Source organism: Typopeltis vanoorti, chromosome 3, assembly GCF_054136105.1.
Source record: "Typopeltis vanoorti isolate ZY-2024b chromosome 3, IOZ_Tvanoo_1.0, whole genome shotgun sequence".
Taxonomy (NCBI): domain Eukaryota; kingdom Metazoa; phylum Arthropoda; class Arachnida; order Uropygi; family Thelyphonidae; genus Typopeltis; species Typopeltis vanoorti.
The window spans coordinates 90,965,339-90,981,665 of NC_143551.1; the positions used below are offsets into that span (position 1 = coordinate 90,965,339).

Below are 16,327 nucleotides of genomic sequence, written 5' to 3' on the forward strand. Positions count from 1 at the left end.
CTGCTGTCCTGGCAACTCTCTATCCCTGGTTCCAGTACTCCCTCGCATTTTTGTCATTCCTTCTCTCCTGCTGTTTCTATTCTCTCTTCTTCTGTCATTCCCATAACCCCTCACTCCTACTCTGTTTGGTTTGCATTCATCACTTCCATTTGCTTAATCTCTTCTTTCACACTTCTCAACTCATTCCTAAGACATTCCACTTCCTCTTTCAGCACATCTCTCTCTCTCTCTCCCCACAAGCTACCCACTCTTGCTTGACATTCATCCTCCCAAATAAGACCATCTCCAAAAACTTCATAATGATTCAAACTTTTCACACTCCCCACTTGTTTTTTTCATTTACATTCCACTCATTATCCTCACCCTCCATCACACTACTTTTCTCTCTAGGTTGGTATTCTCCCACCTCTAACGCAATGCTGCTGAGGTCTGATATAATAATTTCCAATTCACAAAGTTCCCATTTCCTATATTTTTTACATATATGCACTCATCGATCTCTCACATGCCACATATCCAACTGCTGGGATGCATACATGCCACAAGAACTGCATACCACAAAATCCCAAAGTATTTTATGCAAAATGTACTCCATGGGGAGTACTTGGTGACAAGCCATTAGTATACTGAGCTGCAGCTGCTGCCATCATTCAAATAGTGCACAAAGAACCAAGTACTCAGAACTACTACAGCTATACTAAAAATTTTGTTTTTGAGTAAAATTTCCCCAACTGCAAAATTACTTTATGTTGTGTTATTTAAAGTAGAAAACTAATAAAACTAACAAAAACTTATCTTTTTCTTGTCTGCTACCTCCAAGCGCATTCGACTCTGACTTTGCCCTCTTGGTAAGAATAAACCAGCATCAAAATGCAGTATAAACAAAAAGTGTGACAAAAAGCCACGCTATATACTGATTAAAAACATTTTTTTTCATCAGAGATGAAATCTTCAATACAAAAGCAAAAGAAATGTACCTAAAACCATAGTACAGAAATCTGACCAAGATTTGTGGGACAGAGTTATTAAAAAAAAAAATAGAAGAAATACATGGAAGACAAGACATAGCCTACAAAATATTAAGGAAATTAAACAACAAAGAAAGAGATACAGCTTGAATCAACATAATATAAGAGAAACAATGGAGATAGAACATTATAAGAATTTATGGTATGACCCAAATTTAATAACATAAAATAAAAATGAAGAAATCAGCACTGATATAGAACCAATAAAATTGGAAGAACTAAAAGAAGCAATAAAAGTATCAAAAAATAGAAAATCAACAAGATTAGATGGCATAAATACAGAGCTTTGGAAATATTGCAGATTCTTAAAATTAATAAATAACTGTTCGAGAAAATGTGAGATTCCATCAGATTGGTTAAAAGCTAAGGTTATATTTAAGAAAAGAGACAGAGATGATTGTGGAAATTACAGAAGAATAAGTTTATTAAATACAGGTTACAAAATTTACAGTAAAATCCTGAGCAAAAGACTTTGAAATATTGCAAACAATCTACTCTCAGAAGAACAAAATGGTTTCAGACATGGAAGATAATGTATAGACAATATTTATGTGCTAAATATTGTCTATACATTAAATTATTGAGAAAATTCAAAACAAATTATTGAGAAAAAGATGAGAATTTAATTTAGAGACTCATACGGCCTTTATAGATTATGAGAAAGCTTTTGATAAAATAAACAGAGAAAAACTATGGAATATAATGAAAAAAACAAGGATATCCATTACATTTGGTACAAGCTATACAAACTTTATATAAAGATACAAAAATATAGTTACAGTTTGTTAATAAATTAACAGAAGAGATGGAAATAAATCAGGGTGTCAAACAGGGGTGTAGCTTATCTTCAACTCTATTCAATCTACAATATATATATATATATATATATATTGATCATAATATTAAAAGATGGAAAACAACAATAAAACAAGGTATCCAGTTAACCAGAAGAACTGTTATCAATACAATGCTGTATGCAGATGATCAGATTATATTACAATGAAGATGATCTTCAAAAATCAGTTTGTGAATTAAACAAAATAAGCCAATAATACAATTTAAAAATTTCACAAAAGAAAACAAAAGTCATGGCATTTAAAGGTTGGGATCATGTCAGATCAAAAATTGTTATAGAAAATAAAATTATAGAACAGATGACACAGTTAAACTATTTAGGTTGCATAATAACATATCTAAAAGATAAAGTTATAGATGAAAAAATAAAGAAATTTCAGAAAATCTGTGAAACAATCAGAACACTGAATAAAAAACCAAGATGAGAAACTCAGCTAAAATTTTTATAAAGTAATGGCCACTCCCACTCTGTTATATGGTTCAGAAACATGGACGGTTAAAAAGAAAGATGAAAGTAAAATACAAGCTGCAGAGATGAGATTTTTAAAAACAATTAAAGAATGCACAAAATTGGACCATATAAGAAATGAATACATCAGAAAAGAACTAGATATTTATATCATAAATGAAAAGATCAAGGAATATAGAGAGAAATGGAAAGGTCATCTATCTAGGATGGAAAGATATTGGCTAGCAAAAGAGGTGGGCAGATAAAAACAAAGGGAAAGAGAGAGAGGAAGACCAGTGAAGCTGGAACAAGCAAATGCCTAATCCTTGAAGAGAAGACATTTTGGTCCTTAGACTCCAGGTGACTATGTAATAGCATTGTTGTAAACCTGATCTTACCTGTACCTGTTTGTCCTTGCAGCTTAATTATGTATTATTATTATTATTATCACATCAATGTGCATGGAGTGATTGGGGTCATTGTGGGAGGTCCATATAAATAACAATCTATTAAACTTTAAATTCCTTAGCACTCCTACAGTCATGTGTTCTATTTACCCACGATCACCACACTTTTATGGAACTTCCAGGGATGATCTTTCCCTCTGACCTTCCACTCATTTTATAATCCCCTCTGTATTAATGTAATGAAATCCTAACCACATCTCTGGATGTAGTTCCCAAATACTGAAATCATGTCCTTTGGATAGAATGAGAATTTCAGTTATTGGGCATCCAGAGATGTTGATCACCCATTCTTTTTAATCAGGAGAGATATGAGATGGTCTCTGCTTAGCTAAGGTATTAAATTTTATCCAGATGGTGTTTGAACTTGCTAAATGAATGATAGAGAAAATGTTTAGATAGCACTAAAACTATATTTCATAATTGAGGGTCTAAGATGGAGGTAATCATTTCCTGTTGCTCAGCAATGCGATGAATATTAATAGCAAAATCACTCTAGGCTGCTTGAAGATGATTACACACCAGAGAAAGGCTTGCGATGTGATTGATAGACACCAGGCAATTTGATAGCTTGTCTGAATTTTGCAAAGTCTCGAATTATTTTGGAGTCATGGCATTTTTAGAAAGGAAATCTTTCAGGGCAGAATTTTCCTACTTTACCAGCCTTCTTAGTTAATTCTTTCCTCATGAAGGATCAGTATGTGCTGTTTAAGAGATACTCGTGCATAATAATGAGAGCTGTCTACAAGTAGCTACAAGGATAAATGAAACAGTAAAAAAGTAAAACTTACTTTTTATTTATTTATTTTTAATAGGTAAATAAAAAGTAAGCTGTGTTTCCTAACCATGAAAAAGTTCTTGGTAAACCCAGTGCTTTTTTCCTGGGTGGTATATTGGTACCCTGCTTTCCTGTTTCATGGGTTGGTACACAACCAGAAACTTTGTTATGTTCACTTTCGATTGTTTCCAATATCAGTTTATCAGTTCTATATTCACTCTGAAAGGCAGGCTTTCATGTGAGTTTTGAATTAATCTAAGTTAGATCAGTGCAATCATTGTTCAAAATGAGTAAAATAAGTAGTTACTTTATGCCAATGAGTAAAGAGGATCACGAAAGCAGGACTGAAGATCCATGTGGTCAAAAGGAAGCAGATTCAGATAATGATTGGCTCGAATGTTGGACTCTTTTGCAGAAAAATGACTTCTGCATGAGAACTGAGTGGTTGTATGTCAAGAATAAAATGTTGGGCTGTAAAGTGTGTCGTGATGTCGGAAGTCTTGCTGTCAATAAACACATGGAAACGAAACTTTCAGTGGAGTGGGCAAATGGTAAAATCAGTCATTTTGGAGAATCTCGCAAAAACAACAGTTAATGTCATTAAGAAAAAAGATTTACGATCATAAGGAGAGTACAGCTCACAAAGTGTGCGAAAAAATAAAATCTGAAGCAAAAAACGAAACATTTGAGAAAGTTTTCCTAAATACTTTGTCTCATAATAAAGACGTAACAGGAAAAGTGTTTAGAACCGCTTACAAAGTTGCGAGGAGAAATCAATCATTTAACATAACTTTGAAGACGAAATAAATTTACAGGAACTTAATGGCCTAGGCATTGGATATATTCTTCATTCGGCAAATGCTTGCATTAACATTGTGAGCCATATTGCAAATGAAATGAGAAAAACATTAATAGACAGTATAGTGAACTCCAAGAACAAAATATCGTTACTTATTGATGAATCGACAATTGTGAGTATCACAATAACATTGGTTCTGATTGTTCGTGTAGTTCTTCCTGAACTTTTGGCTCCTGTCAGTCTTTTCCTAGATTTGATCGAATTATCAGATGTAACTGCTAGAGGAATTCTAAACCCTTTATTTAGTCATCTTGAGTGTTTAGGTTTATCTGAAGAATTACTTAAAGGAGTATTTATTGTCTGTAACTTGTGCAGCCGTGTTGTTTGGTGTGTGTGTGTAATTGTGTAAGGAGGCTAATGCAAGAGAAGTTTCCTAGTGTTATTTTCTGGCATTGTGCTAGCCATTGCTTTGAATTGTCTGTTAGTGACACAGTGAACAATGTGCCAGGAGTGAATCACTTTAAGAGTTTCATGGACAAACTTTATGTGACTATTCATGTTTCACCTAAGAATGCTAGGGAACTACAGGGATGTGCAGCGACTCTAGAACTTCAACTTCTTTAAATTGGCAGACTTTTAAGCACTTGCTGGGTTGCATCTAGCTTTCACACTGTTTCTACAGTGTGGCAAGACTTTGAAGCTCTCGTTCATCACTTTCTGGAGGCAGAAGAAGCAAAACAGATCACTTTCTTTATGAGGGCCTTTTAAGAAAATAACGTCATGCAAGTTTGTTTTTGATTTGGGCCTTATGTGTGATGCTCTCCAAGAACTGAGTGAACTAAGTCTATATTTACAAGAGAGAACTCTTAACTTGTACAAAGCAGACAGGAAGATAAAGAATACAGTTCAACTTTTTGAAGAAAGAATTGAAAATCCTGGTCCGTACTACAGTATTTCTATTCAAAGTCAGAAGAACATTAAGTTCAAAGGGATTAAGCTCCACAAAAATGAAAGACACAGTCCTGCAATAAGTTCACCTGCTTTCTATAAACGTCTGAAAGAAGCTGTTGGAAAGCATCCTTGAAGGAGATGATGCTGATTTGCTTGAATGTGCTAAGATTTTAGATTCCAAGTATTGGCCAGAAAATCCTGGGAAGTATCTGACATTTGGTGAAGCTGAAATTAAAAGTTAGCACACAAATTTCGCTTAAATGAAAGAGAAGCAGTTCGTGGTTTCGATAAATATCTTCAAGAAAATAAAGTCCCAGACTTGCAGAAAAAGATAATCGGATTGAATCTATGGAAAACGACCCTGGAATGGAAAAGGTAAAACAAAAATGGAAACGACAAAATATAATACACATAGCAAATTGGAATGTAAGAGGAATATAAAGAAATAGAATTAGACCAACTATTAAATGAAAGAAATTTTAAAATAGCAGTAATCACTGAAACAAAAAAAAGAAATTAAAAGGAACTATGAGAACCGAAAATTTTAATGTGATATACAGTGGAGTCGACAGAGAGACCAAAGAGCACAAGATTCAAAACAGTTAAAACATTATAAATTATGGAATGAAAGAATAATGGAAGCTAGAATAAAAATAGAGGCTATTTAACAATAATTGGTTTATATGCCCCAGAAGAAGGAAGAGAACAGGATAATATTGATTTTTATAATCAGCTACAAAACATGTATAATAAAATAATAAAAATGATTACGTAATTTTTGCAGGAGACTTAAATGCAAGAATTGGAAACACGAAAATTAATAATAATATAGGAATACATGGAGAACATACTCTAAACAGGAATGGTAAAAAATTGATTGACTTTGTAGTTTATAATAGCCTAAAAATAATGAATTCCTTCTATAAACATAAAGACATACATAAATATACTTGGGCAGCAAGAGGATGGAAATCAATATTAGATTATTTTATATTAAATGAAAAGACATCAAAATTTTCACTAGATGTTAGAGTTCACAGAGGATATGAAATAAGCAGTGACCACTTCCTTGTTAAAATAAAATTAAGATTACCACCTAAATGGCTACAAGTAACAAGAACAGAAAGAAAATTTGAAACATTTGTTTATAAAACTAGACTATTGAATGACACAAATGTACAATGGCTATATGAACAAAGAATAAACCATGTTGAAAGTTTATTTTTCACTTAGTTAGAGTATAATAAATTTAGTTTAATCCTTTATCCAAGTGTGAGCAAACAAAGTTTGTGCCTGAAAGTATCTTCAGGACTCACCACCTTACCCCAGTCCTGAAGATACTTTCAGGCGCAAACTTTGTTTGCTCACACTTGGATAAAGGATTAAACTAAATTTATTATGAAGAATAAACCAATATCTAGATAAAATAAAACAAAATGAAGAAATAGAATGGCTTAATATAAAAACAATACTAAATGCAGCAGCAAATTGAAAGCTTAGGAAAGACCAAAAAATTCAATAAAAGGAAAAAACTGAAGATCTGGGATGATACAATCAAAGAAATAATCAAAAAGAAAAAAAGAATCCTATCACAAATGGTTAAGCAGTAAAAGATTAGAAGATGAAATAGAATAAGAGCCATAGCTAAAAGAGAAGTCAGAAAAAGACAGAGAGAATCATGGAACAAATTTGTTTCTAATTTAGAACATGATTTATATAAAATAAGACCCAATGTATATAAGATTTTGAAACACTTAAATGCAGATACCAAAGAAAACATAAAATTAAACACTGAATTGAAATTAGAAGAATTTCTAAATTGCTACACAGAATTGTGGACAGATAAATATTTTAAAAAAGACAACTATCAAACAATTAATGAAAAGGAAATAACTAAAGAAGAATTAGAAATCAGCCTGAAAGAAACAAGAAATGGAAAATCACCTGTAGAATATAAGCAAGGTTCAGAACTATATAAATACGCAGGAACAAGATTCAAAGAAAGACTCTTATTATTTTTAAATAAAATTTAATCAATTGGTATCCCCCAATAGAATGGAAAAAAAGCAGTTGTGATTCCTATCTTTAAAATTAGAAGTACAGAATGGATTTAGAAAAGGACAATCATGTATAGACCCGGCCTTTTGCCTAAAATTAATAATAGAGAAAAGAAGAGAATACAATTTAGAAACACAGATTGCATTTATCGACTTTGAAAAAGCATTTGGCAAAGTTAAAAGAAACATATTAAACAAAAGACAAATACCAAATAATATTCTAAAAGCTATCACAAGTATATATGAAAATAATCAAATACAAATAGGATTAAATCATGAGCTATCATATATGAAAGAGATAAACCAAGGGGTCCGACAGTAATGTCCCCTCTCAGCAACTCTTTTTAATATCTACTTAAATGAAATAATAATAAAATGGAATAAAAATTTACATCAAGGAATTAAACTTTCTCCTACAGTGAACTTAAACACACGCCTTTTTGCCGATGACCAAATAATAATTACAAATTCTGAAGATAACTTACAGAAAGCTATTTTAGATCTAAATAAGATAGCCAAAGATTATAGTATGATAATATCAACAGAAAAATCAAAAACTATGGCCTTTAAAGGACAAGATCCAGCAAGAACTAAAATAGTAATAGATAACAAGATCTTAGAACAGGTGAATTCATTTAACTACCTAGGATGTATAATCACATATGAAAAAGATATAAACGTAAAAATTGCAAAATATTTAAAAATAACAGGTGTAATTAACGCTATATTTAAACCAAACCTAGTTCAAAAGCAAACCAGACTAAAAGTTTACAATTCATTAGCCCTACCAGTCTTAATGTATGGAAGCGAAATCTGGACAATAAAACAAAAAGACAAAGATTAATAACAGCAGAAATGAAGTTTATGAGAAAAATTGCAAAGTATACCTTATTTGATCACAAAAGAAATGAAGAAATTATGAAAGAATTAAACCAAGAACCAGTAACAGAAAAAATTAAAAAAATATAAACACAAATGGATGGAACACGTTCAAAGAATGAAAACAGAAAGATTACCAAAACAAGCCTTAAAGTACAATCCATTAGGAAAAAGAAAACCAGGACGTCCTCTTAAATGATTCAACAATGACTTCTAAGGCCTGAACAGGCCATGCTAGGCTAAATCCTTGATACGCATGATGATGACATACTACTTCCTCTAAAGCACACTTTGGGCATAATTGCAATATCTTCCAGTGAATGTGTTAGGGTTTCTCTCAGATGAATCCTACAGTAACTTCATCTATGTCATCTCTGCTTGTACGGACAACTTCTGCACTGACGTTCATCAGGATAGTAGGACCTCTTCTCACTCAATTCAACCCTAGCAAATATGTGGACTCATGTCTGCTCCGAGGTCGTCATTTTGTAGTTGATACCAAAAGCAAGAAGCGATCTAGAGACAAACAAGGGTATATCGGAGGATATGTTAAAAGTGTGGAAGTTGCTGTAATAACATCTTCATGGTGAGTACCGGCAACTTTTTTTCCCAGAAAAAAGCACTGGGTAAACCTATAGTGCATTTGTACTGTAGGTGAGCTAAGGATTTTGTAAAATATTTTTTTGTAATTTTTTATTCTGATATTTTATTGTTTCATTTATCCTTGTGTCTATGTGGACAGCTCTCATTATTATGGCACAAGCATCTCTTAAACAAGTCATATCATTTTTATTGATCCCAGTTTTGATATCTAGAACTCACCTGCTGCTGATTTTGGGTGTTCTTCTGGCATGAGTTAATTGATATTGAGATTAGTTTCCCCTTAAGAGTCTAATACACGTTTGTAATAACAGTTTGCTTATCTCATTTATACAGCAAGAATTGAGCAGTAATTCTTGGGATGGCAATGGATATGAACCATGCAAGGTGGACATTAGCTCATTTTGGATAGGCTAAACATTGAATAATGATTAAAGTATGAAATAATAATGTGTGTGTGAAAGACTTTGGGATGTCTGGCATGGAATATCTTAGGATAATCTGAGAAGAAATTTTGTTACATGAAATTTTTAACCTATATACAGCAATCCCTCGATTAATGCGCCCCCGATTAGTGCGTCATTTTTTTTCGATACCCAAATTCGATTAGTGTGTGCCTATATACATCTTAAAAATAAATGTTACAGATTTTAAAAATTTTCAACCTATACATTTTTTATGGGCTAACTATTTTAAAAAATCACTCACCTGGATGAAATAATTCAGTTACTGATTTGAAACATTTTAGAGAGTTATTTTTTAATGGCATACTACACTATTTCCATGTATGCTATGTTCCAAATTTACAGCCAAAATTTATGTCATCTGCTCTACATAGCATTTTGCTGATCATATCTCATGCAATTGTTTTCCTTTCCTTTTCCTTACTTTTTTTAATTTTAAATTATTTTCCTAACCTTAATCATGAGTAAAAGAATTAGTGAGCAAAAAACAGAAGTGTGAAAATGATTCGAAAAGTAATCTGATTGGATGAAAAACTTCTAATAATAAAGAAAAATGATCAAGGCGAGTCCAGAGCAAGGATAGGACAAGAACACAAAAATGGGTAAATCAAGTGCTGAATACAAAGAGAAAGGTAAGGTGACTTGAAGTTCATCATGCATGCACTGAAAATCAAAGTATTATAATGATTGAATTAGAGAGACTTCTTTTTACATGGATTGAAGATTGTAACCAAAAACGGATCCTGCTAAACACTGGCCTTATTAAATCAAAAGCATTGTCTCTTTGTAACTTGGAAAGAAAGGGCTATCAATGATGGAAAAGAAGAATTCCACGTTATTGCTGGGTGATTTGATCGTTTCAAAAAGAGAAATAGCCTGCATATTCTAATCACAGGTGAAGCTGCAAGTGCAGATAAGGAGATATCCAGAGATTTTGAAGAAAATTGTGTAAGAAGGGACTCGTGATCAACAAATATTTAATGTTAATGAAACTGGCCTCTCTTTGGAAGCGAATGCCTTTGAAGACTTTTCTAGCCAAATCAGAGAAATCTCAGCCTGGTTATAACGTCGAATGAAATTACTGCTAGCAATCTGCAAGCCGTTTGGAAGCACATTCTTTCACATTGTGCAAATGGTTTTAGAGGCTTTTCAAATGAATCTAAGTTAATTAAATATCATTCTGAGAAGTTGAGTGATTCCTACCTGCTAAATTTAGATGCACATCAGGAAGATCCTGAAGAATATGAAGAAAATTTAATCACTGACAATCCGAAAGAGGTTTCACAGAAACAATTTGAAAATAATTTTCGTACAATCGAAGTTTTTAAGCAGCAATGCTTAGAGATTGAACCTGGTGAAGAAAGAACCAGTAAAATTTGCAAAAGAGGAAATAGGGCCATACCGTCAGTTGTATGGAAAAAAAAAAAAAAAAAAGCCCGCCAAACTACGTTAGCTCAATTCTTTGTTAAGAAGCAGAATAATAAATTTATATTCTGAATATGTTTTATTGTCTTTCAGCTTCATGGTTTCCCTTTAACTAGGCCCTGAGACATACCCTTCTTTTATAAAAAGAATTAAGGGTTAGAAAAGAAATCTGAGGAATGAATTATACATTTTCCCATAGGTTATTATATTCGATTAGTGCATTTTTGATTAATGTGCCTGTTTTAAAGAACGCATTAGGTGCATTAATCGAGGGATTGCTGTACTCTTCTGTTTTTAAGTATGAGAAAAAAATATCCTTTATGCCTTTAACAGTATGCTATTTAGTTTAAATAAATTAAAAAAAAAAAAATTATTTTAAACCCCATTGTGAGAATTTCCTAATTTTTAGAAAATTCTTTGAAAATAAACTTTGTTTCTGTTTATTTCAGAAAGCAGCATCCATTATACTGAATTTATGAGTATTTATACAATGTTTTATGTTAAAGAGGTATTTAACTGAAATTAGTAATTTTTCATAACTCCAGTATAATAAAATAAAAATAACAGTTTTGTCATTATTATACTACATAAGTTAAAAAAAAAAAAATTTGTTTCATATTTTAAAATTGTTCCTCATTTTAAAATTTTATTCCAGTATTCTCCTTTTTGCAAGACAGATTTTACAATCTCTTTTAGTTAATGCTGCAACATTACTCAATAATGCACATAACAAGTGCTTGCGCATGTTCATCTTGAGTGCATTTGACATGACTTGGGATATGATGATTACACCAAAACGTATTGAGTATGCTAGACATCGTGAAAATGAATTATATGAATCTTTGATGTCTATTGCAAATTGCAAACAAGAAGAAATTTGCCAGCTGATTGTGGATACAATAACTGGAATGTATGATGAGCTTCTTGAAAAAGCTGCAGAGTATGAATTCCATGGTATGTTCATAATTGTATTATGTTAATAATTTAATCTACGTTTCTTCAGTATTTTAACTTAAGTGTTTAAAATGTTCAATTTGTAAAATTAATTGCATGATACAAATACTAATTTTGTATTCGAATCACAAATTATTTTGTCTTTTTTGTATTCCAAAAAATATTTTTTTTTGTATAAATCAAAATTGTTAGATAATAATCCTGTATCTTTAAATTGATATCGATTATAATTATATAAAAATCAAGAAAAGTGTGTCAAAACCAGTTTTAAACTTATAAAATTTTTACAAAGTTTGAAATGTGGTCATTATGTTTTTAAGGTTACTGAAAAAACAGTGGATTGTTGATACTCATGTGATACAAGAAATCAAAGATAACATATAATAAACTGCCTGTAACGGTCTTCTGGATATTTGTTTTTGTGACTGCCTTATTCATGGAAGTTGGAAAGTCATAGCATGTTAGCATACTGTGAATGCACAAAGTTCGATAAATTAGAAACTTTGTCATTGAGACCAAATATATTTGTGGAACAGCAATGTTACAGGCTGTAGAAATCATCTTCCACCTAAAGACCCACAAATATCTACATGGATGTTTGTGGATCTTTTTTTTTTTTTTTTTGGTGTAATTTCATACATCAGAAGATATTCAGGTGTTGTATAGTACATTAATACCATGAATATAACGTTGAGAAGAAAGATGAAGATTGTTAACATTAGATTATAAACCACAGATTATAATCTTTAAGAAATACGTGAGAGGAATGATGATGGTTCCGAAAAAACATCAATAGAAGGAATAAACAAAGAGAAGAAAACTTTGTATTGCAAGTTTAAAGTTGAAGTTCGAGTAGGTACTGAATAGTCATTTTGATGAATTGTGATCACAAATATTTGTAGAAATTGCAAGCATTATTGGCAAGGTTAGTTGAGTGGATAGCATTTCCATTTTCCAAGTGATAGGTCTTCAGTTTGAATCACACATTGGGAATGGATGTTCATGAATTTGTTTAGGTGGGAGATGAATTTCATTGTCTGGTGTAAGACCATCATCTCACTTATTGGAGGTCTAAAGTAGCCTGAAGACATTCAATGTTTGGTATTTAGAGCAGGGTTTCTGGATTATATAAAAAATAATAATGATGAATAAAAAAAAGAACAAAAAAACCTTAGCCTTTTCATTTTACTAATCACTATATGTTTACACCATTTCTTTGGTGGGAGTTGCATAAAAAAAAAAAAAAAAAAAAAAACGGAAGAAACTGATTGTGAAGGAGAATGGAGTTAATTAACGAGAATTGGATATTGATCAATCCAGTTACTCTGTTAGGGACACCCCAAATATGAGATAATTCTTTTTTAGTGTTTGGAATGATTGTAATTTATATCCAGTTTAGAAATAAAGTAATATCGTGATTGAAAGAGAACCTAATTTTCAGGATACTGAGAATATGATATTTGTATATTTATGCAAAGAAATAAGTTATTCCAAGAAAAGGAAAAATCTAATTTTGTGCAGGAGTTTGGTGCTTCTCAGAAGAAAATGGTTATTTTATTTTATTTAATTTATTTTACAAAAACTGTGTAGTGGCAGGGCTACATGGTCACCAGATAGAATTTAAAGTGGTAGAAGTTGATATTTTGAAAATAATTTTGTTGTTGTGTTTGTGTGTGCAGAATGGTTCTCAATTAAAAAAGAGGAATGTAATATTGAGTGGGAATTGGAGGGTATAGAGAGTCCTAATATCACATAGCCAAGAAACTAGCATCAGCACCTTACTTGCCTGTGCCAGTGATTAACTAACTGAATTGGAAGTGCTCAGTGAGGAGGTACTGGAAGTTAACCGCACAAGAGGTCTAGAAGAAACGAGATGTCATGAGAGTGAGGGGATAAGTAAAAGAGCATTGAGTAATGAAACTGGGAGAGTCATGCTGAACAGCATAGAAAATGAGGCCATGGGTGACGCTTGTTTGGAGGTGAATGAAGTTAAGAAGGGTAAAATATATGGTGGTTCTATGATTAAGGGTATGGAGAGCAGTATGCCTGAGGAGTGCTTGGCTGGTTGGACAATAGAGAGAGTGGCTTTAGCAATAAAGAGAGGGCATGATGCAGACAAGATGATAGTTATGGTGGGTACAAATGACCTGAGTTGTAGTATAAATCGGGTAGCAAAAGATTTAAGAACATTGTTAGAAGAAAAGTGTCGGTGGAAGAAAATAGTGTGTGTGTGTGTCCTGTGTCGTTTTGACAATTATGAGTTAAGTAGATGAGTGATGATAATGAATGATATGATTGCAAGAATGTGCAAAAAAAGAGGTCTGGAATTTGTTGATGTCTGGAGTGTGTTTGAAGGAAAAAGACAGTTGTATGGTAGAGATGGGTTGCATGTGAACATGGAAGGTCATAAGCGATTGAAGAAGTTACTGTTTTCTGAACAAATTGAAGTAATTGGGCAGGAAACTAAAATTGAAAAGGTTGAGTGTAAGAGAGAGAAACTTTAGCAGTGATTGTATATTTGTTGATCCTTATTCACAGAATAAATTGCAGAATAGAGGGGATAAAAATTGGCATGGGACTACTGAAATTAGTGATAAGTATATCAGTTCTAAAGCCTGTACAAGAACTAAAGGGAATCTGCAAATTTTGTATACCAATGCAAGAAGCATTCAAAATAAGAGAGAGAGAGGAATATTTGGCATTAGTCAGTGCAATCTCACCAAAAGTTGTAGGTATTAGTGAAACTTGGCTATCAGCAGAAGATGTGGTGACTGGAATTGGATGTGATGGGTACAGTGTTTTCAGGGAGGATAGAGAAGATAGAACAGGGGGAGGAGTACTGTTGATGATAGCTGATGTGTTGCAGCCAAAGAAAGTAGTATATCAAGATGATAGACATGTGAACGAGAGTTCATTTGAGGCAGTCTGGTGTGAAATAGTGACCAACGCAACCAAATATAAAGTTGGTTGCTGCTGTAGGCCAGGGGTACAGGGAGGAATATTGAGTTCATGCATCAGCAAATTAGTGCAATGAGTGCAGGTTTAGTGATTATTATGGGGGATTTTAATTATGATGATATCAGTTGGAAGGAGGAAATATCACATGGCAAAAAGGAAATGGAGTTCATACATCTTCTGCGAGATAATTACTTGAAACAGCACATAACTGAAGGGACACGTGGTGTGAGAGTGTTGGCCCTGGTCATTGGTTCAGAGGATATATGCATAAGTAAGGTGTCCTCATTATCTCCAGTTGGTGAGAGCGATCATGTGGTATTAACTTGGGAGGTTGCAAAATTTGTGTATTTTTCTGTTAAGAAGGGTATATACGGAACTACAGGTTAGGCAATTATAACAAGCTTCGGAGTGAGCTTGCAGCAGTCCCATGACAGAACATATTGCAGGGGAAAGATGTTGGCAGTGCATGGGATAAAATCAGCGGGGATCTGAGGAAAGCAATATCAGATTATGTCTCCATGGTCAGGAAGACAAACAAGTTAGGCGTTAGATGGATGAGCAGTAGTATCAAGCTTGATCTGCAAAAAACGAAAATGTTATGGAGAATGTACAAGGAGAAAGGCGATCAGTACACCCATGAGCAGTATAAGGCTCAAGCTAGGAAGGTTACCAGCATAGTAAGAAAAGCTAAATCAGATTATGAGAAGCCCTTAGCCAATGAGATCAAGGGTAATCCCAAAGAGTTCTTCTGCTATGTGGCAAGTAAAAGGAACAATGACTTCGGAAGGATAACTTTAGTGGGTGCAGATGGTATTGTGGTGACAAATTCAAATGTAATAGTCGAGTTACTGAGTGATCACTTTTCAAAAGTCTTTCACCCAAGTGAGGATATCTCTGTACATGTAGCAATAACTGATGTGAGAATTGGAAGTTCAGGAGATACATTGCTAAGGTGTCTAAGATTACACATAGGATTATGTGGTTAGTGAGGAACACACTAGCATCCAGAGATAAAGACGTTATTATTCCCCTTTATAAAGTGTTGATACTTCCACATTTGGATTACTGTACTCAGGTCTGGTTGCCTGGATTCCTTGGAGGTGAGGAGGTTGTGGAGAGGGTTCAGAGGAGAGTGACTAGGTTGGTGAGTGATGTAAAAAATGCTCCCTGCATTTGATAGATTGAGAGCTTGTGGATTACAGAGGTTGGTTGATAGGTGGAGAAGAGGGGATATGATAGACATTTAAATTACTAAAAGGTTTTTATAAGATTGGGGAAATGTTTCAGCTGCATCAAATGTGATGGAAGAACATTTTATGCAGCTGATAGTGATGGAAGAACAATATGTCATCCCTGGAAATTAAAGGAAAGTGTGGTTAACAAGGGTGTGAGAACAAGGTTTTTCACCTGGAGGGTGGTGAATGAGTGGAATTCATTGCCAGACTCAGTTGTGTGTTCTTCATCTGTAAATGAATTCAAAAAGAGATATGGTAGATATTGTTTTGCTAGTTTGGGTCTCCTGTGATGAGTCTACTGACTCCATGGAGATACCCGTAATAATAACTTGGGGAACTTACTGAAGAAAGGCCTAGAAAATTAGTTCCTCTGGTTGTTGACGAGAATCAAACCTATATAGGTCACTCTTTAGACAGTTTGGTGCTGTGGAA

General features: G+C 33.2%; 1 protein-coding gene across 6 annotated transcripts in view; it reads left to right on the top strand.

The window, feature by feature from the left end:
• The window catches only part of LOC150108380 (dual serine/threonine and tyrosine protein kinase-like), a 261,870-nt gene that overhangs the window by 116,330 nt on the left and 129,213 nt on the right, over positions 1-16,327 (top strand). For all 6 annotated transcript variants that reach the window (XM_090390729.1, XM_090390726.1, XM_090390728.1 and 3 more), the window contains one exon: positions 11,404-11,702. In XM_090390729.1, the coding sequence (XP_090246855.1) occupies positions 11,404-11,702 (299 nt within the window). The remainder of the gene's footprint in view (positions 1-11,403; positions 11,703-16,327) is intronic.